We start from the raw sequence: 18,643 nt of genomic DNA, 5'->3' as shown, positions 1-18,643 counted from the left end.
CTTCCCAAAACCAAGTAAGGAAAATTACTTTGAGGCTAAATCATTTAGACCAATCAGCCTCACCTCTTGTCTGTCTTGCCTCACTTCATAACTGTTGAAAGCCATAGAAAAACTTATTGGCAGATATTTTAGAGACTCTGTACTCGTTGATAAGCCACTGTTCTCCTCACAGTATGCTATGCTTATCAACCTGGCTCTCTGCTATCAATAGACTCTGCTTTATATGAGTTCTCCTTCATGCTTGAGAAAGCACTCTCAGATGAAGAGATTGCTCTGGCGGTATTTTTTTGATATTGAAGATGTTTTTGACAAAGTCCCTGTTGAGACTATCATCAATGCACTTAAAACCAGAGGTATCAATCTGGATATCACCAGGTGGATAGCTAATCAGTTGTCCTCCAGGTATGTTTGTTCCTCTTTACTGGGCACAAGCATGAGAGTTCATGCTACTTTAGGCTGCCCTCAAGGAGGGGCTTCGTCACCCATCATTAAGGTGTATGGTTATGGACTCTGCTAGTTTGGCTAGCCAATCTTGGCCTTCCCTGTGTTGGGTATGCTGATGATGGTGATATTGTTGTCAGAGGCAATTATGGTAAAACAGTATTTGAAATCATGAATAGTGCACTTCCAGAAGTAGCTAGATAATGCTTTGAATCTGGCTTATCTGTTAAAAATTCCAAGATAAGTCTTGTGGCCTTCACCAGGAAAAGGCTTCTTAATCTAGGTGATGTGTATTACCTAGATTATAGGTTAGAACTAACTGTGAAAGTCAAATTTCTTGGTGATTTTAAAGACTCCAAACATAACTGGGGTTCTCATCTAGAATACTGTATCCACAGGGCCAAGATGATATCCTGGTCTTGCAGAAATGCTATTGGTAGAACCTGGGGGTTATGCCCCAAGATAGCTCAGTTTACAGGATGTACTCAATGATTATTAACCCCATTGACAAACATGGCGCTATTGTCTGGTGGTCTAGGATTAGGATCAGCTCCATCAGGTCAAGTCTTAACAGACTGCAAAGAAAGGTCTGTGTAGCCTTGTCAGGCTGTCTCAGGACCACTCCTGCAGCTGCTCTTGAGAGCTTACTTGGGCTTCTCCCATTGAATTGAAGCTGAAGCTCAGACAGGTATTAAACATCTTATGTACCTCGGCTTATGGAAGGAATATTCCAAGCATTTGTCAAGGGGTCATCTTGTTTTGCAGGTGTCAGATATTTTTTCTTTTATCATGCCTAGTAAGTCTTGCATAGTCTTGAAAGGCTTTTCATAAGCCCTTCAAGATCCATTTTCCTACTAGACATGAATGGACTAAATCTTCTCGATGGCTTGAAGGCAAGTGTCTGGTATGGGACACTGATGTATCAAGGCTTGGTCTTAAAGCAGGGGCAGGAATTTACTGCTCCAATGATGGTACCATACTCTACTTTCCTCTAGGTAGTTAAGCCACTGCTTTTCAGGCTGAGGTCAAAGCTATTATCTTGAGCTGCAGGATATGCTTAAACAGGGATTATCTAAATATACCTATCCAAATCTGTTCTGACAGTCAGGCTGCTCTCTTATCAAAGTGTAAATTCACTTCTTCACTAGTGTGGGAATGCTTCTGAGTTCTTTGTGACCTTTCTACTCGTAACAAAATATACCTACATTGGGTATCTGGACATATAGGATATTTTTCGAAATGAGCTGGCTGAAGAAGCAACACAAGCCATCTCCAGTGTGATTTTCTGGGGACCTGAACCAACTTTGGGAATCTCACTCACATCGTTCATGGCATCTATTTTCAAGCTCTATGGCAAAATTACCCAGGAGCAATGGTGCAACTCGGATTGTAAGAGACAGGCTAAAGAGCTGAATCATAACTGTCAAAGTGTGCGTCATAAAGAGCTTCTTAAGCTAAACAGGAACAGTTTGAGGAACATTGGTCTCCTCACTGGACACTGCATCCTCAGGAGACACCTGTACATAATGGGTGTTGTATCTGATCCTCTTTGTCAAGGTTGTACCAAAGTAATATGGGACATTATTAAACCTGGTATGATGGTGATTCTGTGAGAAAATTATTTTTTAAGCGTAAATGGATATTAGAAAGAATTTAAATGTAGTTCATATTAGTAATAATTGTGCTGAAATAGCAAATGTGCAAACAGCCCATGGAACTTTTAAAAGGGCTATATTAAAAATACGCATATTGAACTTTTAAAAGGGCTATATTAAAAATATGCATATTACCAGTTAATACTGAATAATGAGAAAAAAATATGTTATGAATAAAAAATTGTATGTATTAAAGTTCTTGTTCTTCCTGAATGAATATTTTCTTAATTTCATTTTTATTATAAATGTTATTGTATTTATTTAAACTTCATATAGCATATATATTCTACATTTTTACTACTTGGTTTCTGTTATGAAAGAATTTGGGGAAAAAATTCATATTTAAATATTGATATTGATTGAATTTTCATTAGTATTAATTTGTTCATGTTTCTAGAAGTTTTTTTTCCAAGATGTGTGTCGAATGTTTATTAGAATTGAAGATTAATGTTTTAAATGATTTATGTTTAAAGATAATTTGTGTGGCTAAAAGGGCCATGTTGGGAGTTTACGGCATTCTGCCTAGGCCTCTTTTGATTTACTCTTTTAATATTAAAATAGCTACTTGTCTATAATTGGAATAGAAGTTGCTTGTTCTTAATTAGGATCAATTGTTAATAATTAATGCAAAATATGATAGTAGCAAATTCGGATGCAATTTGTTAAGCTGTTATGCTTAATAATTAATACTGATAATTGCTTTTGCTAAGCTATTCAAGCTCAGAAATGTATATAGTATAAATATTTGTCTTCAAGCAAATGATATTTAAAAAATAATCAACCAAAATTTGTTTCTGAGCTTGGTTTCAACATTATTCACATTAACCTTAAATGTAAAAAATTGCAATTCACATTCTATTTCCATAAATATAATATGATCAAATGCACACTGTCAACAAAGATATTAGCCCCTGTATAAAAAAAAATGCCTTAATTAACCTTAAAAAATCAAAATGTCTTAACACCAAGGAAAATACAACTTTAAAAATAACCACCACTATTTAATCCATATTTGTTTTAACAATTTTTCTCCTCCAACTTTCTTCATCATTACATTACTTATAATATAATCTCACATTGATATTTACCACCTCTCAACCTATTTATTATTACATCATGTTTTTCTTCTCTGTTATAACACATCCAATTCAAACACCACATTATCAGCTATTATCGCTGATTCGGGATATGAAAAAAATCATTAAAAAATAGCTGCAGAGTGATAACATATCAGTTCTAGAAGCATATTTTTTGGCAACAAGTCGCAACAATCGTTGATAATTTATGAGATTTAGAATAAATTCATTTTTTTATTAAACTAATATTTTGAAGTTGAAAATAAGAAAATGGTAAAGTCCAGTAGAATATAATAAAAAATATCCAAACATTCAAATCATTTTGAAAAGTTAAGAACAATTAAAATTTAATAACTAAAATTCAAAATATAATTAATAATTATAAAAGAAAATCTACCTCTTGAGTAAAGATTCATCCGGTTCAATTACACTAGACTGAAGAAGAAACTCATTCACAGTTGAAGTTAGAGGAGTAAGACCGAGATAGGCATTTTCCAGTATGCTTCCTTCCATATTGAATACCATGAACTACTTTGCTCTATAAAACAGGCATGATTAGAACAAAAAATTTAGAAGAAATCATGGATGGTACAAAAAATTATTAGATATATCTTAAGTACCAATGCAAAATTAAAGTAAAATTTATTTCTTCAGTCAAAAATTAATAGAATGGAAATTTTTACCTTAAATTATTTATTATACACTAAAAAGGCAATAGGGTTGAAGTCAAAGAATAGTGATATCAAAAAATTTTAAATAATGAAATATTGCAAAATACAAGTTAACCATAGATATTAGAAGTAAAATACCCAAGATTTTATAACTTGGGTGAATTAATTTGTCTTATACTATGAAAAAAAATTTATTCAATTGAACATACAAATTATTAAAAAGGTTATTCTTTAATGCTCTTTATTTAAGAGCGGTTATGGTTTAAAATTCTTTACATTCACATTTCTAATCATAATTCTCAGTATTTGTGGTTTTAAAAGTAACATCCAAACTAGGGATGTAACGAATAGTGATTTGGTCAAAAATATCGACCGCATACTGAATATTCAGCCAAATAGCAAATTTTTTTTTAAAAAAATAACTAATAAATATGGGTGTATAGGATTTTTAAAATGTGCTTTAAGGTTTTTTTCTTTTTTTCCTGCTTTTTAAAAGCCCTTTAAGGTGCTTTTTTTTATTGAGTATTTTTAAAAAGTGTATAATTTTCCCTTTCCCAATATGAGATTTTTTTAGGTTGATTTTTGCCTTGAATTATACTACAAGACATTTCTCTATTCAAAGTTTTCACTAATTCAACCCTAACCCATTTCAGCGTATTGTCGGTCCATAGCATATGAAAGCATTAATCATATTACATGTTTGATGAAATACCTGCAGGCCTGCATGTGTATATACAGAACTAGATTCAGTGGGGAGAATTCTCACACTCTCATGTGGAACTCGGCTGCGTTTTCAAAAATCTCTCAAATTTTCACTAATTGCAGGGACAGACTAAATATTGCCAATTTTTTTTCCCTAATAGCAAAAGAAAATTTTATTTCTCTTGTTAATGTCATTGTTGGTGAAGTGTCATCGTCTTCATCATTGGCAAGCTAATGGCCTTCTCTCGATATTTTATTTATAGAGCAATACTCAAATCTTTAAATTTGACTTGGGGATCACTTACTAATTACGTATTTTCATGTGGGTCCTCCCCAGAGCTGTCAAGAATCACAAAGCTTCGTCATCTCAAAATTTCCATGTCTTTTTATTCAATTAATTTAATAAACATAAGAATTAATTGAGAATTTCATACGCAAGATATTTTTCCTGAGGGACAGACTACTAATTGCATAATTTCTTAAACCTACATTGTACTTTTTTTAAATTAAAACTTTTTATTATTGTATTTTTACTTTGAAAATTTTCAGTATACCTAATTTGTTTTATGAAAAAATTTAATAATATTAAGAGACAAGATTTTGAAAAAAGTATGAAGAGAGGGGCTTTCAATATTTTAAACGCAGCATGCTATTCAGATTTGTCATTCCAAAAAACTTTAATTCATCACTTAATGATTTGATTTTTAAAAAAATTGAAATAAAAAACTAAATTATCTCATATTTGTTAAATATTATTTGTGTTGGGATCATATAATAATTTATTTCTGTCAAAAATATTCAGTTTCAATACTTATTGTATTTACATTTCAAAAAAAAAATTTTTTTTTTAGTCATTCCACTAAAGAAATACTAAATATAAGAATTTATTAGGAGACATTCACTAATTTACATTTGCAATATGAATTTATTAAAGTTTTCTTAGTTCTTTACTTAACTTCATAAATTTGGTATGATCAATAATATTAATCTATATTAATAATATTTATCTTTTATTTAAATCTAAAAAATACATTCTATAACCTTTTTAAATAATAGTTAATAAATATATATCATTTAATAAATATATATCAAAAATAAAATGAGCCACTCAATATTGAATATTTTTAAAATTGTGTATCAACTGTTTCGATGGTGGCCAATATAATCCAGAAAAAGAGTTGTTAGAAGTTATTTTATCATGATTATGTGAAGTTCTTTGAAAACTAGTTTGCATTTTGCTTAAGTATTTATGAAGAAGGTTTAACAATAAAAAGAAAGACATTTTTATTAGTGTGTACATCTTAACTATGATTTTTTTAAGTGCTTAAATATATTTGAGTGCTTATTTTTTGTTGAAAAATTTGGCTTTGCACCCTGATATTTTTTATATATAAATAAGTTTAGTCGGTCGTTATTAAAAAATAATCAAAACTTAGCTGTATTTTTAGTATGGAGCAAAGGGAAAAAAACTTTATTAGAAAGGTTTAAGATAATAAAGCTAATTTAGATTTTAAGATAATATTCCATATAAAGAAATATTCAAGATGAATAAAAAAAGCTGACTAACAGCCATACGGAAAAAAAATTTGAAGTTGTAAAAAAGAGAAATAGAAAAAAAATATCCTCTTAATTCTGAAAACAAAACTTTTAATTCTAAAAACAATATTTTCCGAAAAATAATTATCCATAAAATATTAAAGGAGATTAAGTATATCATCAATGCCTTTAAAAATGCAGTGCCATGATAAAAATGCCTATATATATATATGTGTGTGTGTGTGTGCATAACTATGTGTATGGATATAAATTAAGATTATATACAAAAGCAAAACAGAAAAATAAAAATTGATCTCATTTTTTTAAAGCTCAACATCTGTTTTCAAACTGGCGTATTTTCAAGAAAAAGAAGTTTTAAGTCTAATAGAAATCCTCTTAATTACCACACTATAATAAAAAAGTCTATAAAAACAGGAATTTCCTTGAAAAAGGAAAAGCTAGATAGAAACCAAAACAAAAATAAAACGTTAAAAATCTCAATTTAACTTTTTCTTATTGCTGTATTTTCAGGAATAAAATTATCATAAAAGAATAATGTTCATTAGATATGCTCTTTAAAAAGTGTTGTCTAAATAAAAATACTGAGAAAAAGTTAATAAAAAAAAGCTAAAATGAAAGAGAAAAAAAAAATTCTTAGTTCTGAAATATAACTTTAAAGTTGAGAATCACAGTTTTCTATGTTACCCGTTGTTTGTCTTACCATACAAAAAAAGTGACAATTAAAGAATAAAGTCTATTAAAAACGCTTTGTTAAAATGATGTGTTATAGTCAATACAGAAGAACAAGCAACAATGAAACAAAAAAATAATAAAAAGTTCTCAATTTTTAAAACATAAATTGTTGAAAAAACGACAAAATTAACTTGTTTAAATATTATTGAAAGAAAAAAAAATTACAAAACTTATGGTTCACTATAAAGTAATCTAGTTTCAATATTTCAGATTTCACTTTCAATTGACTTTGAGAACATTAACAAGTTTTAGAACTTAACGAATGTGTTTAAATATTATGTTTGAGATGTTTTCACCAAACTGGGATTAATCCTCACTTTCTTCGTCATTAGCATCTGGCGTTACTGTTTTCTCCTCAAAACAAAATTACTTACATTTTTTTCCCCTCATATGTTTGTAAAATTCCCTTACGATGGATAGGAATCTTTTAGTTTCAGAAACCATCTAAACAGGTAGTTTAGTTGATTTCAAAATTATATTCCTGCCAAAACTTTCCTTGATTTGATTAGGGATGTAACAAGTATTCAGCCTTCTTTGCCGAATACTCGGTTGGCCAAATATTCGGCAAAGTAATATTTGGAAAAGTATTTTTCGATAAATTTTTTTCTTTTAGGGGTAAATTTGAATAGATTTGATAAAGAATATTCTAAAATCATATTTTTGAAAGTTAAAGTGTGATGTTGGTAGAAATTATGGATGCAGAAACTGAAAATATTAATGGAAACAAAGATAAGGAAACCAGAACCAGATTTGTACACACAGCCTTAAACCCTTGGGTATTACGAAAAAAACTTTCTGTATTCATACTAATTTTTTAAAAAATAAATCAACAACAGCAATATGTTACAAATTGCTAAAAGTTATTGCTTGTGTACAGAACAAAAAAGTGAGTTCAGATCAAAATTTTAATTTTAAATATATGTGCTTATTCATCTATCTTTTGAATTTTAAATATTTTAGCAGTTAGTGCTTATTTTTTTTCAATGGAAATTTTTTTTATACTTATTATAAATTTATTAATTTTCATACATGAAATCATGCTTCATAAAGCAAGTTTTTTACTTTATTATTTTCCTGTAATTATCATTCCCACGAAAAACAATAGATAAAAGTTTCACTGTATTACACATTACACATATGTGCTATTATTCCAACTCAATTTTTATTATTTGTGCATGTAAGTTTCATGATATTTTTAATAATATTGGATATTTTTATATATATCAAATATTTTGATAACTGTTGATAAGTATTTTTAGAGACAATATAAAAGTAAGAAATCCCGCTTTATAAATGTTTTTAATATTATACAAATTCTTTTTCAGTTCTCAAATATGTTTCTGTATTCACCAAAATGTAGAATAAGATTAATATCAAGTGTCAATTAAAGACTGGAAGCTTTCATCAAATGAGAAAATCCATGCTTAGAGATTGATAAGAACCTTTTTTTTTTTCAGTATTAGTTAGAAACTGATACCAGTACAACTGATTATCAGTTACAAGTACCTATAGTTTCGGTATCATACAGGTTGATATTAAATAAATAGAAAAGCTGAAAAATAGACAATGTTACTGCTGTTAAGTATTACTTTTCATTTGCTTTAGTTTGAACTTTGCCCGCAAGATAAAATTTTAGTTGATTTAAATAAAATTCTAAATTACAAATATTGTGTTTAGAACAATAACATATTTAACATGCATTCATTATTAATAGTTCGAATCAGTGTTAGCAGTAAGGGTAGATGTGGGGTGACATGAACTCACATTTTTCAAAAAACTGTCCATTTGTCCCCCTACTTCGAATTCCACTAAAACCCATACCACTTCTAAAATAATTGATCTACACTCCTTTAACTTCAGTGAAGATTCTAGTGGAGTGTTGAGTATTAGAGCTATGGTGGTAAGAGTTCTTATAACATTTTTTTCTGGATTTGCCTTAACTGCATAGTTTAACATCTGCAGAAAGTTTAAAAATCTTTTGAAAATGCTTTTATAAGCATGGATCCAATGAATATTTATCAAATAACTTATTTTGTTTTGCAAGTGACATAGCATAAAATATGATTGATAAACACACAGGAGTAGCAGCTTAACTGCTAGAAAAGTACCTTAATCTTGTGATATAGCATAGCTCAAAAAATATTTTTTCATGAACTACACTGTATACAGTACTTCATTGAATAACAAGAGAGAGCTCAAGGAATAGGCAAAAGAGCATAAATTGCATATTGCAAATATTTTTCATTAGAAGAACATTAAGCATTTGTTAGATGGGTAGTTTTATATCTACAAGCTGTGTCAGCTATTTGGAAAAATTATGCTACAAGGCACAAACTTTTTTCTAATGCTTCGGAAGACATACTCTGAAATTCGGCAAAGCAAGCAAAATTTTCAGGATTAAAACAAGACTTACAGAAACTGGGTTTGTGTATAATTTGGAAATTTTTCTTGGTGTCCTTACTGAATAGCAGATTCAAGATGGATCTAAAGTTGAAAAGATCAATCTTTTGAAATGGGCACAAGATGTAGGCTCTAAAATTTTATTTGGGGTTGAAGCCATCTACCAAATGTACAGATGATTAAAAATTGAAGTAAAAGTTAAGGTTTTCATGAATATGTTGAAGAAAGATAGTAGCATTATCTCAATCCAAATAAAAACATTTCACTTGATGCTGTAAAAGTTTCATTCAGACCAAGGGCTTGCCCCCCCCCACACACACACACACTTTTTGTTTACCCATTTCTACTGCTTGTTCTAATGAAATAAAATAAAACCACAGAAACAAAAAGCTTTATAACAATCAAAATTTTTTATATTAATCATAAAGGAATAATACACTACATCCAACTCGAAACAATACATTTTTATATTAATTTCTAGTAATTTAACTAATTATTAAAAGAATATAAATAGTTTAGCGATCAAAAAATATAGTATTAAGTTCACTATGAATGGAGCAGTATTTAGATTTGAATGGAGCAGCCATTTGTATCAATATCCTGAATCTAAGAATGAGTGGACAATTACTCTGAACTAGTTGCAATAATGTTTAAAAGTATCAACTTATTGCTGAATTCACTGATAATGATAAATGCATTTTTACGTGCTACTATCTAGATGCTTAGTTTTTTAAGAAAATTTTATTTTTATTATTATTATTTTTTTTTTTTTACAAATTTTAAGACCCAAGTAACACAAACAATTATATAATATCTTAATGATATCAAATAGATATTTGGAATTTTCAAGAAATAAATTGTGACTTTTTTTTCTTTTTAGATTGTTACCACAATATCATTTATTCAGTTCTTTCACAAAGAAATTTTTATTTCAATATTTACAGCATTACATTTCATCATATTAAGTGAAAAAAATACAGTTAAAGTTAAAACAGGACAGATTTTACAATTATTAGAGAAATATCATTTAAATATCACAAAATGATATCAAAAATTTATGTCCAAAAACATTTCAAAAATATTAGCAGAATATCCAGTCTAGCATCAAAGAATGATATAAAACATCTATAGCTTTCTAATATTCCTCGGATATCAAAAATGTAAAATCAAGGGATCCACAACATATTTTGTCTATAAAAGCTTATAACGACAATTTATATAAATGTGCTGGTAGTTAAGAGATAAAATATTTACTTAAACATTTTTAGCAGTATGGACAGGTACCTACATTGAAATATCCTCCCCAAATCATAAAAGGTAAGTTTTTCTTATTATTTATAATATATAGTATTTAATACCATCACTGGGTTAAATTGCTATTCCTAAGCCTGTTTTGTTTAGAACTAATTTACTCAAGACTACTTATTAGTTTTTTTTTTCCTCATCAAAGTATATTGAGATTTTTATTTTTGTTAGTTTTTTTTTCATTAGAAATTAGAAGAATTAAAATACAAGTAAAAGGTTCTTTACCTGTGCAATATCTTATTTTCAAAAAGCAAAATTTTATAGAAAGTTGATTGTCTTTCTTATAGAACAAAAACATATGAATATAAAGGAAGAAGGGTTTATGTTCATTTTTAACAACAAAAAAATGACTATTGGATTGCCATCTTTTGCATTTTGAGAAATACTAAGTTTTGACAAATTAATAACATGTAAAATCGATTATCCCCGAGAGTTACTACACAGTGAAGATGGGTCGCACTGTGGAAAAACCCTTCTTTTCTCTGCATTAATCACTTTTTTCTTTTTTTAGCATCAACTTTTATTGACATAAACCATTTTTCCCCCATGGTCTACAAATAAGTTTTTAAAAACCTGTTAACAATTTAATTACATATATACGTACGAGTATTTTTTTAATAGTTATGCAATACAATTGGTAAACCATATAAGTAAATCACTTTCCTAAATCAAGACATAATTAAAATATTGTAAATTCAAATCTTATATGATTGTTAAAAAAAAAAGAAAAAACCAGTTTTGGGATTAATTCTGATCATTGTATAAGTAATTATTTGTTTTTTACTTTTATGTGTTCAAGTACTCTTTTACCACTAATTAAATACATTTATTCAATTAATTAAAATTTAATGATTAATAATTTAAATTTTATTTACCTTTCAAATATTTTACATAAAATTTAAAAGGTGAAATATAATGAGGGCATTGTAATAAAATATCTCAAGAATATTTCGATTTTAATATAAGAATTTTTTTTAATAAAAGAATTTCAATTTTTAATTTGTTGAAGATATAAATAAGTTAAATATTCAGCACTATTTTTTTATAACTTTATTCTGTCAAATGAAAAAGTGAAATACATGGCAAACACAGAGTAATTCCGAAACACAAGGTGTTGTAATAAATTACTTATAGTAATAAATAAAAATATCTAATGAAATAAATATTATTACGGTTCCCTTCATATCCAAAGTTGCAAGGCCTAAACATAGCTTGAAATTTATGTTTTGCCAACATTTTTTTTAAATTGTACAATAAAATTTGAGGTTATCTTTTATTGTAAATTAGTTTTATGCAGATTTAAAATAATTCCAATTTAAACTTAATTGTTCAATTTTTTGACCAAAATTTTAACATATCATAATAATACTAATAAAGTGTGAAAAAATTTTAAAACATGAATATTCAAAAATATATTTTAAAATAAATCTTTATGCTATTATTTCATTTAAAAATTGTGTTCAACTAAAATTTATTGCCCATACATATTAAGAGATGGATAAAATTTTAAATAAAATCTTAATACTATTTCTTAAGACATTTTAAACCAGTAATTGACTTGTTAAATAAATTCTTTCTGATAAATATTTGTATCAAATAATATGAATAAATAAATTTTTATACCTTATCCTATTTTTCTGATAGTTAAGGATTTCAATTATGAAAGTTATTAGACATTTTTCACAACATTAAGTGTTTTAATTTTAATTAAGATCAATTAAAGTTCAAACCATTATTCAAATTAAATTTTTTAAACCACCAGCTGTTTTGCTTACATGTTGTAACACGTCAAATAGGCCAAAAAGAAGAGTGACATACCCTCTTGGAAGCTTAATTTTCCATCTTTATGCAGGCAAAATTAATCTAAACATTAAAAAGAATTTTTTTTTTTAAATTAAAAAGAGAAAAGGATTCAGATTACTAAATAACACGGCTGTTTTTCCTTGAGGCAAAAGTTTGATAAATTTTAATTAAAAACTAATATTTCAAATTTCTTTTCTTTTTTGAAGTTCTTTGTTTTGTCTTTCAATTAATGAAATCCTTATAGCTGAGAATATTGATAGATGGATAAAGAGGTGGTAGAGAATTGATCCTCTTCAAAATATCATACATCACTTTGAATTTTTTCCATCTTGGAGACTACCTTTCTCTCTCTTTTTCTTAAGTTTTTTATTTCTTTTCCAAATTTTTGAAACATCACTTGAAGTGATTTTTTTTTTTTTGTCATTTGAGAAAATTTAAAACGTTCTGCTGAAATTCGGAAGTCTTGGGTCCTTAGAACCTGTAGTTTCTCAAGTCTAGAAAAATAACAACCCTACTTCTAAAAATAAAATTAAATCATTAAGCTATTTTTAAAAATTATTTGAAGTATTAAAATACTTTAAATTTAATAAGATTTAAATGGCTCTTTATTACTAAAATGAAGACTCAAAAACACTTATTTTTATTAAAATGAACTAAAAAGAGCTTTGAATAAGGGTGATTTTCTTAAAACATTAGCTTTTGCCTAAGCCAGTTAGGAAAACTTCATCCCAAAACTATTTTAATGTGGATGAATTTTACATTTTGACCCTACATTCAAATATATAAATCAATGACGAGAAATGAAAAAACTTAAAAAATAAATTTACTGAGTTTTAAATTGAAATAGCATGGAAAATGTAACTACTGTCAAATAACTTAAAAGCTTTGAAAATTTGAAGGAAACATTTTATTTTTTTTAAGCATCAATAATTAACAAGTAAATGAAAGAAAACATTTTAAACACTATTTAAATGAAAATTTAATTTTTTTAAAAAAAATTTATTATATATAGAATTTTGAAGAAATATTAAAAAATTTTAAGTGAATTTTACTTTTTCATCCTAAAATCATCCTTGTATTTCTTACATTTTTATATTCCCTTGAGTAAGATCACATTTTGCAAGCAAATACATAATGCTTTAAAACCAAAACTCTTGTTTGTTAGTTTAAAATATACTTTTGTATACCAAGTGAGTAATTACAAAGAGCAACAGTAATGAGAAAAGTTGGAAAAGAACCATTGTTTCTTTAATTTCAAAAAAAAAAAATTGTTCTTCTTAACTACACCATTTGCTTTATAATAATTGAAAAAAAATAGCATAACAGATATTGTCAGCTTTATATTTTAAAAAATAATTTGAATATTTCATCTTAACTGCTTCTGGTTTGGAAATAAGTAAAAATTGACCTTGGTGCATTTTTTAAACATAGGATGCAATATTACTTTATATCAGCTAATAATCATAAAGTAATGTGGTAATAAAATATTGAGATACAAAAACTTTAAATTTCAAAATGGTGACTTCTGGATGGCACTACACAGCTGTCAGTGGTGTGAAAGGTTAAAGTAATTGTGCAAATATTCCAAATTATGCAATTCATAATACAAGTAACAAGAAAACACGATAATTCCATTAAAACTACTTATTGCATTTTCAAAATATCATAACATTCAGAGTTGGCAAGGTTCAGGACAGAATGGATTAATCCACAGTTTAAACTGTCCTATCTAAAACCCCTATGCCTTAAACTATCCAAAACCTATTTACTTAAATTATGCAAAGCCTCACTAAGGCAGAGGCATAAGGGGCAGTTGCCCCGGGCACCCACATCAGAGGGGGGCCCCAAATCGAATAGAAAGTTTATTCTAAGTTTCCTTCTTAAATTAACTTTTTTTAAACAAAATATCAGTGCAGTGTAAAATTCGTCAGTTTTATGTTAGCATCTTCATTAATCTATCGTATGAACACAATCTATATTTCGTAAATCCATGGCTTTCTAGAGCAAATTCAGCTAAATTTTTGCAATTACGAAAGACAAATTTGGCCAATCAAAAACCTGTATTTTTACAGATCGCATTTTGCCATATGTTTACAAAAATACAGGCTTCTGATTGGCTTAATTGAGTCATCGTTATTGCGAAAATTCAGCCGAATTCTGCTCTAATGTCAGCAAGGATATGAATTTTCCGCAGCTAGACGACCAAGTTAACAATCAGAAAACTACATTCGGCATGATAGACATAGAATTGATAGAAAATCAATAAAATGGACAGAACGATATTTTGTTTGACCATTGGAGGGGGAGGGACTTATACTTATTTTAGGTTCGAGTCAAATTTCTTGTTATCTATAATGAGGTGAAAAATTTAAGTATCTCCATAAAGTTTATTTCTTCATCACTGAAGTAGAGAAGCAGAGGGGGTCCCCAAAGAAGTTTTTGTCCTGGGACCAAATACGCTAAGTCTGGCCCTGAAATTATGTCATAATTTTAAAAAAAATATTGCAAAAAATAAAATGTTAATTTTTTAACTAGAAACAAAATGAAGACAAGTTTTGGTTTTATTAAAAAAGTTTATTTTTAATATTGCAATATTGAACCTTATGCAAAAACATAATTTATCAGTATTCAAAGCATATTTATTCATATTTAAAGGATAAGGTATTCACTTTTTTTTGTTCAATGAATGGACAATTGCAGTCAATTTTAAATGTTTTTCTATTATATCATATTATTTTCCTTTAATAAAAGCAAATTGTATAAAAACGTATCAAATATTTATTAATATATGTAATTATTATGTGTACAATGGTTACACATATAGAATTTTTACCTTTTACCAATGTTCAAGGTTGTGGACACTTTATGACAGTAAAACCCAGGTGTCCTGTCCAAAACCTCAACCCTGATTACATTAATTTAAAATATCAGTGGAAAGCCAAAACATCTAGTCCAATTACTCAATTATTCACTGCTTCTTTTTTGCAGCTAGACTAGAAAGAATATTTTCTGATTTTAGATTAGAAGATCAGTTCAAACTGTTAAATTCTTTAGGGACTAAAATGCACAAAAAGTTTGTTACGATTAGATATTTCAATAAAAAGAGACTTTCTGATTTTTAGATTAATGAAATATTCATGACACTTGAGATTAAGTTTATATTTTATATTATGACCAATACAAAAATTTATTTTATATTTCTGAATCTTATTTTTGTTGGCTAATATTTTAGTTGGTAAAAGTTTTGTTATTTACAAAAGAAAGATTAAACATATAATCATTTAGTAATAAAATGTGAATGCATATTGTAGTTATTGGTTCATGCAATAATTTGTACATAATTTTTAATTTTAATGAACTTTATATACATTCATTGAAATCTTAAATTATTTACATTATGACAAATACAAAACATAAACATATAATATATATTATAATATTAAACATATTAAACAAAATCTGAATGCATAGTGTAGATATTGGTTGTTTTTGATGTGATCATGGTACATAATTTTAATGAACATTTCTGCATGTTCATTGAAATCTTAAATTATCTTTTTCATACATTTTAAAAGAAAAATTTATATTTAAAATAAAAATTGATAATCTTTCGTACATTGTAAGGCACATAAAGAATTCATACACTGAAAAATACAAATGAGCATACCATGCGCAACAAAAAGACATGTGCATTTAATTTCACTAAAGTATATAGGTGATTTTCTCATAACGTTAACTTTTGCCTAGGCTAATTACGAAAAATTCACCACATAACTAACTTCATGTTGATCATTTTTACATTAATGCATTTAAGTGACCAGCAATGAAAAAACTTTAAAAATAAGAATTCAGTAACAGTTTTTAATTGTAATTTATTGGAAAAATATACTTACTGTCCCTTTACTTAGATGTTTTAAAACGAACAAATAAATTTTTTTTCCGTCTATTTATCGATAATTAATAAATAAATGAACATTTTAAATAGTATTTAGTTGAAAGTTTAACAGGGTTCCCATGCAATTTCAGAAAAAAAGATTTCGCGACTTTTCCAGGTATATCAGGTAAATTTCAATGTAAATCCATACGATATTTTATCTATACCATCCAGTTTTTCATCAGATGACTTTGAATTTTTAATTTGTTATATCAAATATTAGATTTTGGAAGCAAAAACATATAATAGAATGAGATTGGAAATCTGGAAAAGTTTCACTAAAAAGAAGAATTTTATAAATAATAATAAATGCTAGAATTACTTAACTCTAATTTCAATAACTGATAACTGTTACTGACAATTCTAAGACTGGTTATTTTCCAGGTATGATATAGAAATTTTCCAGATTTAAAAAAAAAAAAAAAAAAGCATCTTTCCCAATTATTCTTTGCTGTTTAGAGTTAACATATCATACCACGACAATTCCAGGTTTTTCATAATCTGCGGGAGACCTGATTTAATATTCTTTTAAAAAAGAGATTACATCTAGAACTTTTAAGAAATATAGAAAATTTTTTCTTTGTAAAAACATCTTGGTATCACTTATATTTTTTAAATTGCCTTAAGTAAGACATTTTGTAAGCAAATGCACAATCATTATTGTTTTATATTTTGAAATGGGCTTTTGTATACTAGGATAGTAATTACAACGAAGGACAGTAATTACAATTAACTAGAAAACAAATTGTTATCATTTTAATTTCAAGATATATTTTCTTAAGTACACCATTTGTCCTATGATAACTAAAAAAACATAATGCAGTTCATTTTACATTTTAAAATATAATTTGTATATTTCATCTAAATTGCTTTATGGTTTAGAAATAGGCAGAAATCAGTCTTGATGACAAGTAGAACAATTTAACCAGGAATTGATACCATACACCCTCAATTCTTTCACAGGCTGACTAAAGTGGACATCTACCTGGATAAACACCACTGCCAGAAATGCTTGACTTTGGTAATTTACTGAGCGCCCTGCCTTAGAATCAGACCACTGAGGGTTACTATAGGAATAAATGAAAAGTGAAGATACTATTTATGAAAATCGGAGTTAACTTGCTACATCTGTAGACCAAGTAAAAAAATTGAAACAAAATTAATAGCAATCTGAAAAAATACAGCAGTGAAAAAGAGGATATATTTCTTCAAAGTGACAATTTAATATTTAAATTTACTAAGAGTTGAGGATAAATATCTTTAGCTGTACCTAACTAAAATATAAGAAGGTAGTTTCACATTACAAACATATCATGTTAATCCTACAAATTAGAGAATAAAAATGCTATGAAATTTAAATTTCGCTATATCAATACAAGATTAGCTTGTCCGTAACTTTTAGCCGAAATGATTATTCAAAAAAATTACGCTTTCATTCAGCATTTTTACGCGGTTCAATTTTAAATTATTTTTATCATTTAAATAATAACTGAAACTGACGCATCAATAACGGCGTTCATATCGAAGTTAAATAAATAAAACTGCGCTTCATTACAAAATTATCCCCACAAAAAAGATCTGCCGTCTATATGTTTTTATTATTTTATAGAAACATAGCGCAAAAATATTTATACATTTCTGTGAAATACATTCTTAGAAACAAATAAATAAAAATTATTATTACAAATGGAACGTTTCAGCAGAACTAATTTACATTAAATACAAAAACCAACTAAACATACTTTACACAAATTCAAAATTCATGATGAAATACACTGATAAATCGCCCACTAATACAGTTTGCCAGATTCAGATTCATAACTTAATAGGCAGGTAGGTACTTTACGTTGCACTAAAGCTCCTGGCTCAGCAGCCGAGACGTCTACACTAGAGAACGCTGCAAGCTCCATACCGCCTATACTTCCGGGTTACTGTTTCTGGTGTATTTTAAAGCCATTTGCCTCACAACGTGATCGTTGTGTTTTGAGATTCTAGCAAACGTGGTACTTGTATTTACAATGCTAAAGGTGCTAACAATAACGAGAGATGCTGCACAGCTTGCAACAAGAACAAACAGTAATAAACAAATAGAAAGAGGCCAAATCAGGACTGCCAAAAAAAGGGAATTATTCAAAATTTAGCAACCATGCCACCTTTTTTAACAACGTATCTCTAAATAACTAAAATAAATTTTCACTTCGAACCCACCAGAATTACTTAATAACATCAATTTTTTATGAAATACGGCAGATTTGAGCTCAGAAATTATCTAATTTACTTCAATTATTGAAAATAAAATTATTCGATTTGACCCTACTGTGTGTATCTGTGTCATATACGCATTATTAACTGTTGCTGATCATTTTA

General features: G+C 27.8%; 1 protein-coding gene across 17 annotated transcripts in view; it reads right to left on the bottom strand.

Moving 5' to 3' along the window:
* The window catches only part of LOC107451625 (telomerase protein component 1), a 275,001-nt gene extending 256,839 nt beyond the window's left edge, over positions 1–18,162 (bottom strand). For 8 of the 17 annotated variants that reach the window (XM_021147098.3, XM_043040343.2, XM_021147105.3 and 5 more), the window contains exons 1-2: positions 18,019–18,162; positions 3,570–3,710 (exon numbers count right to left, since the gene is read on the bottom strand). In XM_021147098.3, coding sequence (XP_021002757.2) covers positions 3,570–3,697 — 128 coding nt within the window. In that variant the 5' untranslated portion in view covers positions 3,698–3,710; positions 18,019–18,162. Of the gene's footprint in view, positions 1–3,569; positions 3,711–14,659; positions 14,814–17,220; positions 17,344–17,960 lie in introns of all 17 variants that reach the window. The other 9 variants (XM_071187532.1, XM_071187534.1, XM_021147100.3 and 6 more) reach the window with 8 other exon arrangements.
* Between the last annotated feature and the right edge of the window lie 481 nt (positions 18,163–18,643).

Source organism: Parasteatoda tepidariorum, chromosome X1, assembly GCF_043381705.1.
Source record: "Parasteatoda tepidariorum isolate YZ-2023 chromosome X1, CAS_Ptep_4.0, whole genome shotgun sequence".
Classification (NCBI taxonomy): domain Eukaryota; kingdom Metazoa; phylum Arthropoda; class Arachnida; order Araneae; family Theridiidae; genus Parasteatoda; species Parasteatoda tepidariorum.
This window is presented reverse-complemented; position numbering and strand designations above follow the sequence as displayed.